The 13,464-nt window shown below is 44.0% G+C and overlaps 1 protein-coding gene across 1 annotated transcript in view; it reads right to left on the reverse strand.

Annotated features, from left to right (window-relative positions):
* Positions 1-13,464, reverse strand: part of rasgrf1 (Ras protein specific guanine nucleotide releasing factor 1) — a 706,856-nt gene that overhangs the window by 118,165 nt on the left and 575,227 nt on the right. Inside the window, exon 16 of the mRNA XM_060924009.1 lies at positions 1,428-1,547. Within this exon, the coding sequence (XP_060779992.1) occupies positions 1,428-1,547 (120 nt within the window). The remainder of the gene's footprint in view (positions 1-1,427; positions 1,548-13,464) is intronic.

Consider the following 13,464-nt stretch of genomic DNA (forward strand, 5'->3'; position numbering starts at 1 on the left):
GTAGCTGCCCTCATCAGATTTAAAACTCTGATTTGGACTTGCCTACAAATCCAAAAATGGATCAGCACCCACCTACATCAAAGCACTTATCACACCCAACAGTCAACAGTCTGTTCTTTCTCTCCTTTCTCTTTCTATTCTTAGCCCAGGTACGGTAAGATGCTTCTGATGTTGTCTCTGGTTCAGTAGTGGCTTGATATTAGGAATGTGACAGTTGTAGCCCTTTTCCTGAAGACATCTATGCATGGTGGTTTTTAATGGACTGACATGAGCCTCAGTCCACTCCTTGTGAAGCTCTCCCAAGTTCTTAATTGCCTTTTTTCCCTTTTTCTTTTTTTTTTTTTACAATCCTCTTAAGTCTGTGGCCATCCCTGTTGCCTTTGCACCTTTTCCAACCAGCCTTTTCAGCAGTTACCTTCTTTGGCTTACCCTTCTTGTGGAGGGTGTTGATGATCATTTTCTGGACAACTGTCAAGTTAGCAGTCTTCCCCATGATTGTGACTGCATGTATTGAACTAAACCAAGAGATACACAGTATGTATACTGTTTTACTCAAACTTGAAATGAAATATTCTAATATTTTGAGATATTGGATTTCAGATTTTTGAGCTATAAGCCATGATCATCAAAATTAAAACAACAAAGCCTGAACATATTTCACTTTGCATGTAATTAATATAGAATATATGAAAGTTTAAATTTTTGAATTAAATTGCGAAAAAATAACTTTTTCATGATAGTCCAATATTTTGAGATGCAGTAGTATATGGTGAAGATCTCTCTCTCTCTCTCTCTCTGCTGCATCACTACCCTGGTGGAATTGTTGACTCCCAGATGTCTAGTAATTAATTATTTTATCTATATTTATACACATTTTCTGAAAAGGTGCTTCATGATGTTAGGTTGGTGCATCTGTAATTACAAAGCTTTTGTCAGTAATCTAGTGGCTTGGGGCCACTAAAGGGGTTTTAGACTTTTTTTTTTCTTTTTTTAGTACAGAACAAATGGGATTTGCATGAACCGTACCTTAGAATGATTTAATCTCTGAACTCCTAATTAGTTCAGGCATACAATTCAATCACATAAATGTGCATAGATGCTACAGAAATCAAAAGGAAGCTGAATCTATGAGAATGTGGAATTAGATAAATGCAGTAAAACAGCGATTTCATATATGCTAAATCTCATAAGTAAAGGTGAATTGTAGCTCATACAGAGCTCTATGCTTTGACTATGCCTATTTCTGTCCTTGTTTTAGGAGACCAGTGGATTAAAAACAATGTGGAATTACGTAGATACAGAATACAGAACATAGAGCATATACTATCCACAATATGTGAATAGTGCAAGTGACTTGTATGAAACACATAATTTAATGCTCTTGTTAAGTGGCTGGTAATGAAAATCAGAGACAAAGTGCACCCTACCTGAAGAGGTTTTGTATTTGACATTTTTTGGTGTTGTAGGTGATTTGGTAGGTGAAGCCTCTGCTTCTGCCTCATCACTCTGGACCTGCTCGATGTCACTTTCCTCTGTCACTGAAATATCTGTTGAAAAGAAGAATTAATTAATGTTGAATTAATGTAGGAGGGTATATTGCTTTTAGTGTTAAATTAATTCTTAGGGTTCCTAGGACTTTTGTGAGCTTCCAAAAGTACAAACATGCAGCATAAAATCAATTAGATTTGGGCTTTCACAACAGAAAAGTGCTTGCCCTGTGATCAGGAGTTTGTTGGTTCAGATCCTGATGATCCTACAACTATCTATGGCTGGGAGTCAAAAGAGGGAAATTGCTTGTTTTGTTGCTGACTACTAATAGCAATGTTGTCACTGTGTGACTGTGCCCTTGTTGTTATAGCCTATAAAGGGCCCTTGGTATGACATCCTTTCCTCTCTCCCAGTCTTGTCTTGTCAAGGAGAAAGCCCAATCAGGAATTTGATCTCATGTTGATCTCAAACATAATCTCACAGAATGACAAGTCTATCATTGTGACATCAAGCTGAAATCACATTATGTTCTCATCATGATTTCATCTTTTGATCTCACACTGTGACATGGTTTTATCTCATCTCATCTCATTATCTCTAGCCGCTTTATCCTGTCCTACAGGGTCGCAGGCAAGCTGGAGCCTATCCCAGCTGACTACGGGCGAAAGGCGGGGTACACCCTGGACAAGTCGCCAGGTCATCACAGGGCTGACACATAAACACAGACAACCATTCACACTCACATTCACACCTACAGTCAATTTAGAGTCACCAGTTAACCTAACCTGCATGTCTTTGGACTGTGGGGGAAACCGGAGCACCCGGAGGAAACCCACGCGGACATGGGGAGAACATGCAAACTCCACACAGAAAGGCCCTCGCCGGCCACGGGGCTTGAACCTGGACCTTCTTGCTGTGAGGCTACAGCGCTAACCACTACACCACCGTGCCGCCCACATGGTTTTATGTATATGATATTAGGGTTAGGGTTATGTTAAAAGAGTGAGGGGTGTGACCTGTGAACGGCGAGGAGTCAGGTTGAACCAGCATGTAACATGTGACAAGTTACACCTGTGTATAATTACTGGCTGTCTATTAATGTGTGTCTTTCATATAGCGAGTAATGAGAGAGAGGGAGCTGCATTCTCCTACATGCTTATACATGTGTCAGTAATCCCTGAAAAGTGAATGATAAAAACAAAGTGCACCTTGAATTGTCACATCTGTCTCCAGTTCCTCATTGTCCCACCTCAGGGAATTGTTACAACCACTTATTCATTGTAGGCCACAGGGGAGCTGGAGCCAATCCCAACTGACTATGGGAAAGACGCGGGTATACCCTGGACAGACCGTCAGTCTATCATGGGGTTTGAAAATGTAACCTGCTTGTTGTGAGGCAATAGTGTTAACCACTACACCACAAGACACCAAACCCCCAACTGTTCCCTGGGTGCTGTAGCATAGCTGCCCACTGTTCTGGGTATGTGTGTGTGCTCATTGCTCACATGTGTGTGTGCATGTGTGTTTTTCATAGCTTCAGATGGGTTAAATGCAAAGAGGAATTTCACTGTGCTTAAGTGTGTGATAAATATAGTTCTTCTTCTTCTTCTTCACAGTGACACCCTGTATTTGATCTTAATATTGTATTATTTCACTGTAACTGTTCCACCATAGTGTCATTGTATTATACTTGCATCATAAACACTGCATGTTTTCAATATTATTTTAAACAAAAATTACTTGTCAGAAAGATATGCATCAAACCATGTCAATAATGTAATAACTGAACTAAGTGCTGTTTTACGGTAGTTTGATTGTCATGTACTCTATGTGCACATTCACGCTTGGCATGCCTCAAACTGTCACTCACATCCACGTGCATTTGTGCTCTCAGCACACAGTGCATGCTCCAAGGACAAATTATAATGCACCGGTTCCAGATTAGAAGGCAATCATGGAGCGCACATATAAGGACTCTGCATGCACACAGTATAAGCACAGTACCCTGTGTCTCATGTTACCTAGCCCTTGTTCTGTGCTTCTGCTACTCTGGTTCTTTTGTTTATTTAGACTCCTGTTACTAACCACTGTGACTCTATTTGCACCTCAAATGACCCTTGCCTGTTTAACAACTCTGCTTTTGTCTGATGTTTTAATGTCATCTGCATGCCTGCTGTGAATTAACTCTTCCAGGGGTTGCATCCATCTTCTGCCACCTTTACATGACAGAATACTTTGCCCATACAATGGATGTAGCATTAAGGAGCAGCCATGCTGAGCAGTGCCATGCCAGTGTCACAGTGCCTAAACCCAGGATCAATATGGTTCTTGTAGCAGCTAGGGCTGGACACACCAGCACCCTAAGATGGAGTGGAGTATCTGCCCAATGGATTTCAAGTCATTTGGCACTTTGCTCAAGTCCCAGTTCCAGGCTCTAGGGAAGGATGATCCCCTAGAGACTTTTTTTTGGGGGGGGGGGGGGCAGGGTGGCCTCTGTGCCACGGTCCGCTCCAGAGGCCAACAGGGCAGGGTCTGCTCCACAGATTGCTCCAGAGGCTGACAGGGACCATCTCATCACATGAGGCTCACACCTCACCATCCAGAGGGGTATGTAGCTCCTCAGGGACGAATAGTGGTAGCCAGAAATGCTCATTGATGTGCATAATCGTGTCTCATCCTGTGCCGAGTGTGTCCATGTCAGAACACCAGAGCCCATGCCAAAGCCTGTCTCTGAGCCCAAGTCTGAACACAAAGCCATGACCATGCCTGAGTCCAAGCCCATGTCCAGTTTCATGCCCATGCTAATGCCAGAGCCCATGCCAAGTTCAGAGTCCAAGCCCATGTCAATGCCCAAGTCCATGCCAAGGTCAGACTCTAAGCCAGAGTACAAGCCCATGGCCATGCCTGAGTCCACGCCCATGCTGATGCCAGGGTTCAAGCTCATGCTCAAGCCTAGGTCCACACCTGAGTCCATGCCCATGCTCAAGCCCATTTTTATGCCTGAGCCCATATCCATGTCAATGCCTGAGCCCAAGCCCATGTCTGAATCTATGCCAGAGCCCATGTTTATGGAGATGCTCAAGCCCCTGTCTATGCCGGAGTCAACACTCATGTTTATGCCTGAGCCCCTGACTCTCCTCAAGTCTATGTCCGAGTCCAAGCCTGAACCAAAGCCTCCACCTGGGTCTACAATCCCACTCAAGGCCTAACTGGAACCCAAGCCTCTGCCTAAGCCCAGGTTCTAGTGTCATGTCCTTTGCAAGCCAGAGGAGAGCTCTGAGGGAACTTCGTCCAGCACCAGGTCCTCGTCAATGGGGCTGACCAAGGAGGTTTTTAGCTCTCTGGGGGAGCTCTTTGGGGGGGTTCTGTCATATCCACATGTGTTTGCACTTGGTGTGCCTCAAACTGTCACTCACATCACTGCATGTGTTCTGGATTACAGGACAATCACAGAAAGTGCATATAAGGACTCTGCATGCACACAAACTTTGCGAAGTATATGCACAGTACCCTGTATCTCATGTTACCTAGCCCTCATTCTGTGTTTTTGCTACTCTGGTTCTTGACTTCATTTTGTTTATTTAGACTCTGCCTTTCCTCTAACTGCTGTTACTTTGTTTGCACCTCAAAAGACCCTTGCCTGTTTCATGACTCTGCTTTTGTCTTATGTGTTTTGTATTGCTTGCCAGTAAATAAACCATTCCTGCAATTACAATCCCGATTCCAAAAAAGTTGGGACAAAGTACAAATTGTAAATAAAAATGGAATGCAATGATGTGGAAGTTTCAAAATTCCATATTTTATTCAGAATAGAACATAGATGACATATCAAATGTTTAAACTGAGAAAATGTATCATTTAAAGAGAAAAATTAGGTGATTTTAAATTTCATGACAACAACACATCTCAAAAAAGTTGGGACAAGGCCATGTTTACCACTGTGAGACATCCCCTTTTCTCTTTACAACAGTCTGTAAACGTCTGGGGACTGAGGAGACAAGTTGCTCAAGTTTAGGGATAGGAAGGTTAACCCATTCTTGTCTAATGTAGGATTCTAGTTGCTCAACTGTCTTAGGTCTTTTTTTGTCGTATCTTCCATTTTATGATGCACCAAATGTTTTCTGTGGGTGAAAGATCTGGACTACAGGCTGGCCAGTTTAGTACCCGGACCCTTCTTCTATGCAGCCATAATGCTGTAATTGATGCAGTATGTGGTTTGACATTGTCATGTTGGAAAATGCAAGGTCTTCCCTGAAAGAGATGTCATCTGGATGGGAGCATATGTTGCTCTAGAACCTGGATATATCTTTCAGCATTGATGGTGTCTTTCCAGATGTGTAAGCTGCCCATGCCACACGCACTAATGCAACCCCATACCATCAGAGATGCAGGTTTCTGAACTGAGCGCTGATAACAACTTGGGTCGTCCTTCTCCTCTTTAGTCTGAATCACACGGCGTCCCTGATTTCCATAAAGAACTTCAAATTTTGATTCGTCTGACCACAGAACAGTTTTCCACTTTGCCACAGTCCATTTTAAATGAACCTTGGCCCAGAGAAGATGTCTGCGCTTCTGGATCATGTTTAGATACAGCTTCTTCTTTGAACTATAGAGTTTCAGCTGGTAATGACGGATGGCACAGTGAATTGTGTTCACAGATAATGTTCTCTGGAAATATTCCTGAGCCCATTTTGTGATTTCCAATACAGAAGCATGCCTGTATGTGATGCAGTGCCGTCTAAGGGCCCGAAGATCACGGGCACCCAGTATGGTTTTCCGGCCTTGACCCTTACGCACAGAGATTCTTCCAGATTCTCTGAATCTTTTGATGATATTATGCACTGTAGATGATATGTTCAAACTCTTTGCAATTTTACACTGTCGAACTCCTTTCTGATATTGCTCCACTATTTGTTGGTGCAGAATTAGGGGGATTGGTGATCCTCTTCCCACCTTTACTTCTGAGAGCTGCTGCCACTCTAAGATGCTCTTTTTATACCCAGTCATGTTAATGACCTATTGCCAATTGACCTAATGAGTTGCAACTTGGTCCTCCAGCTGTTCCTTTTTTGTACCTTTAACTTTTCCAGCCTCTTATTGCCCCTGTCCCAACTTTTTTGAGATGTGTTGCTATCATGAAATTTCAAATGAGCCAATATTTGGCATGAAATTTCAAAATGTTTCACTTTCGACATTTGACATGTTGTCTATGTTCTATTGTGAATACAATATCAGTTTTTGAGATTTTTAAATTATTGCATTCCATTTTTATTTACAATTTGTACTTTGTCCCAACTTTTTTGGAATCGGGGTTGTGCATCTGTCCAACTGCCATCTACATTGACACTGATATCATAGGGAAGCAAATGAAATGTGTCATTTGACACTGCAGTCATTTAAATGTAAATACAATCCCGATCCAAAAAAAGTTGGGACAAAGTATTTGACATTTTCTCCATGATTCACCACCACTGAACAAGATTTGCGGCCTATTGTTTGAGTTTGATGTGAAGCAGCATGGAAGCTGCGGATATTAAGTAACTAATCTTCACTAATATTAACAAAGTTATAAACATATGCAGTCATGAAAAAGAAAGTACACCCTCCTTTCAATTATATGCCTTATCAGGGCCTCAATAACAATTGTGTGGTCCTAATCAACTTCAATAAACAAAACAAATATCAGGTGACAACAAAAAACAAAAGATTTCAATGTGTAGTCATTTTTTCCCAAAAAGCAAATGGCAGGCCAGGTTAGCACCCACACACTTTTACTATGAAGCCACACAGTTGTATGCAGGGGTATTCCTGAAATTTTTTTTTCCATCATGGCGCCCCCCGTGGCGAACGTGTTTGCAACGCGCTCCCGACACCGATTGTATTTATTGTTTATTTTAGTAATTTTGACTGTGACAAATGCTCAGTGCTTGTACACTAGGATCACCTATAGCAAAGACACACTTCTGGACATTGGTAAAATTCACCACGGGCCCAGTCCAGTCCTTCTGGACTGTAGCTTTCTTCTCATCACTGACAGTGATCGAAGCTACACCGACACCATCCGGCAGGCCGCATCATCACCAGACTCGAGTAGGCAAAACGGCCGACGATCCACGCACCCAAAACAGAGGTGCGGTAAGAGAGGCGGGCTACATGCTAGGCTAAAGGCTAGAGCTACAAGACCACCGCTACCTAGCCTTCTGCTAGCTAACATTCGCTCGCTCGAGAATAAGATGGATGAGCTGAGAACCAGGATAACATCTCAACATGAGATCAGAGAGTGTTGTGCCCTGATTTTTACGGAAACCTGGACTACTGCAAGCCTGCCAGACCCGGCCACTGAACTACAGACCCACTCCCAGCACCGCGGAGACCACATATCTGCTTCCGGTAAAAACAAAGGTGGCGGTGTGTGTGTTTATGTTAACAACAGATGGTGTACAGAGGTACAGGTGGTTGAAAAACACTGTTGTGAGGACATTGAAGTGCTGATGGTGAAGTGCAGACCCTTTTATCTACCGAGGGAGTTCAGTGCTGGGTTTATGCTGGCTGTTTACATCCTGCCGCGGGCCGACTGCACTACAGCGCTAGGACTACAACATGACATCATCGGCAAATACGAGACCACACACCCAGATGCTGTGTTCATTGTGGCCGGGGATTTTAATCATTGCAGCCTCAGGACTGTGCTACCAAAGTACCATCAACATGTGAGCTTTCCGACAAGGGACAACAACATCCTGGACCATGTCTACAGCAATGTGAGAAATGGCTACAAGGCTGTGCCCCGCCCCCACTTTGGACAGTCTGACTACATCTCTGTGTTCCTCTACCCAGCTTACAAGGCCCTTCTCAAACAAGCCCCCCCAGTGAGTAAAACTGTTAAAGTCTGGAATGAAGAGACTGATTTAGTACTCCAGGACTGCTTCAGTTCTACAAACTGGGATGTGTTTAAGACTGCTGCTTTGAGAGAAGACTGTTCTGTGGATTTAGAGGAATATGCATCTGTGGTCACCTCAGTACATGTATTAATGACATTTTCCCCACCAAGCGCTGCAAAATATATCCTAACCAAAAACCTTGGATTAACAGTGAAGTGCTTTTGCCTCTGGCGACGCAGATGGATATAAAAAGGCCAGATATGACCTACGCAGATCCATCAGGGAAGCCAAGAGGCAGTACAGACAGAAGCTGGAAGGTTATTACAACACCTCAGACTCCAGATGCATGTGGCAGGGCCTGCAACACATCACCAATTTCCAGCAGAAGAATAGCAGGGTCACAGCCAACCACAACACATCACCAGATGAGCTGAACAAGTTCTATGCTCGCTTCGACACCCTCAACACCAACCAACACAGAGGGATTCTACCAACAATGGCAGCACAGAACTCTTCACCTACTGTGACCATAACCGAGGTGAGCAAGGTCTTCAGGAGGACTAACCCCCGAAAGGCAGCCGGCCCTGACAACATCCCCGGCTGTGCTTTGAGGGCCTGCTCCACACAGTTAGCAGAGGTCTTCACAGACATCTTCAACCTGTCCCTCTCCATGTCTTCTGTGCCCACATGCTTCAAGACCACCACCATAGTGCCCCTCCCAAAGAAAAACAATATAACATGCCTGAATGACTTTCGACCAATTGCACTCACTTCAGTTGTAATGAAGTGTTTTGAGAGAATAGTCATGTCATACATCAAAAAGGACATCCCAGACACAATAGACCCCCTTCAATTCGCATATCATCAGAACCATTCAACTGATGATGCCGTCAATGCAGCCATCCACACAGCCTTGTCACACCTGGAACACAGGGACACCTATGTTCGAATGCTGTTTGTGGACTACAGTTCAGCCTTCAACACCGTCATCCCCAGCAGACTGACTGAGAAGCTCTCCACCCTTGGACTGACATCCTCCCTCTGCTGCTGGGTTCTGGACTTTCTCACAAACAGACCCCAGGCTGTCAGAGTCGGTACAAGAACATCCAGCATCAAGACAGTGAGCACAGGGACCCCCCAAGGCTGTGTGCTCAGTCCACTCCTGTACACCCTCTTCACCTACGACTGCACCCCCACCCAGAGCAACACTTCCATCATTAAGTTCGCTGATGACACCACTGTCATTGGGCTGATCACCGGCGGAGATGAGAGTGCCTACAGGGAGGAGGTGGCTCAGCTGGTCTCCTGGTGCCAGGAAAATAACCTCTCCTTGAATGCTGAGAAGACCAAGGAGATGATTATTGACCCGAGAAAGAGGAGGAGAGACCAGCACGCCTCGCTGCACATCAACGGGACACAGGTGGAGAGGGTGAAAACATTTAAATTCCTCGGAACTCACATCAGTGAGGATCTCACCTGGTCACACAACACACAGCAGACCATCAAGAAGGCTCAACAGAGACTCTTCTTCCTGAGGAAGCTGAGGAAATTTGGACTGTCCACCAAACTCCTCAGCAACTTCTACAAGTGCACAGTGGAGAGCGTCCTGACAAATTCCATCACTGTGTGGTACGGGAACTGCACAACTCAGGACAGAAAGGCTCTCCAGCATGTCATTAAAATGGCACAGTTCATCTGTGGAGCTGTCCTCCCCCCACTACAGGACATTTACAACACCCGGGTCACAAAAAGGGCACAGAGCATCATTAGGGACCAAACACACCCACAACACAAACTATTCATGCTCCTACCATCTGGCAGACACTACAGGAGTGTGAAAGCAAGGACTACTAGACTGACAAACAGTTTTTACCCCCAGGCCATCAGGTTTTTGAACCAAGGATTATAATCACCATCTACCTCTATATTTCCATCAGGCTTTTGAATCAGGGATTATAATTACCATCTACCTCTATATTTCCATCAGGCTTTGAGCCACGGATTATATTAGCAATTTTGCACAAGACATTGCACAGTATATCTACCTCTATATTTGCACATTGTTTGCCTCTCCCTTTTTTTTTTAAAAGACATTGCACAGTATATCTACCTCTATGTTTGCACATTGTTTTTTGCCTCTCCTTTTTTTAAAATGCTATCTTCATTTTTCACTCTACCTTTATATTTTGCATTCCATATGCACTTTATATTTTATATTTCATATTTTATATATATATTTCTTTTTATTTTGGTAAGCGTAGTTTGGTTGGGCAGTTGCAAAATAAGAATTTCATTACTCAATAATAATCCGCTGTGTCTGTTATTGTGTATATGACAAATAAAAAATCTTGAATCTTGAAAATACATCATCTGGATGGCAGCATATGTTGCTCCAAAACCTGCATATACATTTCAGCATTTAACAGTGCCTTCATAGATGTGCAAGTTACCTATGCCATGGGCATTAACACATCCCCATAATCACAGATGCTGGCTTTTCAACATTGTGCTGGTAACAATCTGGATAGTCCTTTTCCTCTTTAGCCCAGAGGACACAATGTCCATGATTTTCAAAAACAATTCAAAATGTGGATTTGTCAGACAACACCACACTTTTCCACTTTGTATCAGTCCATCTCGGATAAGCTAGAGCCTAGAGACTTCAGTAGAGTTTCTGGATGTTGGTAAGATAAGACTTTATTTATCCCCAAGGGGAAATTCAAATATCCAGCAGCTCATTAAAAATAAAATCATTTTCCACCATTAAAAAGGACTAAAATAAAACCATAAAATAACAATAAAAATAGGGATAATAAATAAGATTAAAAACATGATAAATAAATAGATAAAAAGTGCAAGACTCGGGGGAGGGGGTCAGAGGGCATTAAAAAGTCTTATTGCAGTGGGGACAAAGGACCTCCTGAACCACTCAGATCTGCAGCACAGTGAGAGGAGCTGCCTGCCACTGCTGCTCCTCTGCCCAGCAAGGAGGCTGTGTAGAGAGTGTCTGCTGTTATCCATTAAAGCTTTCAGTTTGTTCAATATACCCCTCTCCACCACAGTTCTAACTGAGTCCAGCCTCCTGCCAAACACCAAGCTGGCTTTTTTCACCAGCTTGTCCAGTTGCTTGGTGCTTTTATCCATCAGGCTGCACCCCCAACACACAGTAGCATAAAAGAGGACACCAGCTGCCACAGTATGATCAAATATGTGCAGCATCTCATCACATATATCAAAGGACCTCAGCCTCCGCAGTAAGAAGAGGCGGCTCTGCCCCTTCTTGTAGAAAGCATCAGTGTTTTGGGACCAGTCCAGCTTGTCATCCAATAGGACCCCCAGGTATTTATATGAGTGCACCATGCCAATTTCCTGTCATTGTACTGAGACTGGCAGATGGGGTGGCTTACATCTTCTGAAATCCACCACCATCTCCTTGGTTTTAGAGGTGCTAAGGTGGAGGCAACTCCTACTGCACCAATCCCTGAAGTCCTCCACAAGGTCCCTGTATTCCTGTTCCTGCCCAATCCTGATACATGCCACAATAGCTGTATCATCAGAGTATTTTTGCATGTGGCAGGATTTTGAGCTGTATTTAAAGTCCGCTGTGTAGAGTGTGAACAGGAATGGTGCTAAGATGGTCCGTTGTGGGGCCCCTGTGCTGCACCTCACTCTGCCAGAGATGCAGTTCCCCAACCTGACAAACTGAGGTCGTTCTGTCAAGTAGTCTGTTACCCAGGACATTGTGGGGGGGGACACCCATACCCTTCAACTTGTCTCTCAATATGAGGGGCTGGATTGTATTAAAAGCACCTGAGAAATCAAAAAATAAGATTCTCACATAGCATCCTGGCTCCTCCAGGTATGTGTAGGTCCTGTGTAGCATATAAAGGACTGCATCCTCCACTCCAATGTGCTCCTGGTAAGCAAACTGGAGGGGGTCCAGTGCATGAGCAACCTCTGGCCTCATGAGGTGGAGAACCAGATGCTCCAGGGTCTTTATAATATAGGATGTTAAGGCCACCAGGCAGTAATCATTTATCTCAACCGGTCTCCCTATTTTGGGCACTGGTAAGAGACAGGATGTTTTCCACTGCACCAGAACCTTGCCTAGTTGTAGACTCGAGTTGAAGAGCCACCAGAGGGGCTCAGCTAGCTGGGCTGCACAGTCTTTCAGGAGTCTTGGACACACCATCTGGGCCTGCTGCTTTCCCTGGATGCAGTCTCCCAAGATCTGCCCTCACCTCATCAACTGTGAAGGATGGGGGCAGGTAACCAGATGTGATGGGTGTTGCAGCTGCAGTGATAGGGGAGCTATTGCATGCAGGAGACAGTAGAGTAGACAGAGCAGTATCTGAAGTGATGGTGGGAGAGCCATTGTCTACAGAAGTCAGTGAAGTAGGAGCCACAGCTGAAGTGGTGGGTGGGAGGACAGATGATAAAGCAGGGCAGACATTGGCCATTCCATCAAACCTGTTATAAAACAGGTTGAATTAATTGGCCTTGTTCTCATCACCATTAAAGACCTGGTTGTTCTTCTTTGAGTAGCCAGTAATATTCCTTATTCCTCTCCACACCTCTCTGGTGTTATTCTGCTGCAGCTTACTCGCCACGTTCCTTTTATAATCCACCTTTGCCTGCTTCAAGCTCCTTTTCAGTTCTCACTGCAAACACCTGAGCTTCTCCTTATCCCCCTCCCTGAATGCCTGCTTTTTCTGATTATATGGCTTTCACTTTGCATGGTACATGCAATGATGAACCGTGTTTACCGACAGTGGTTTTCCAAAGTGTTCCTGAGCCCATGTAGTAATATCCTTTATACAATTGTGTCAGTTTTTAATGCAGTGCTGCCTGAGGGATTAAAGGTCTCAGGCATTCGATGTTGGTTTTCAGCCTTGCCCCTTATGTACCATGGTTTCTCTGGATTCTCTGAATCTTTTGATGATATTCTGGATTGTCAATGGTTAAATTCCAAAATTCCTTGTATGTTGAGAAATATTGTTCTTAAACTGTTGGAAATGTTGTTTCTAAACTGTTTTTGACAAAGTGGTGAACCTTGCCCCAGCCTTGCTTGTGAATGACTGAGCCTTTCAAGGAT

Source organism: Neoarius graeffei, chromosome 6 (assembly GCF_027579695.1).
Source record: "Neoarius graeffei isolate fNeoGra1 chromosome 6, fNeoGra1.pri, whole genome shotgun sequence".
NCBI classification, from domain to species: domain Eukaryota; kingdom Metazoa; phylum Chordata; class Actinopteri; order Siluriformes; family Ariidae; genus Neoarius; species Neoarius graeffei.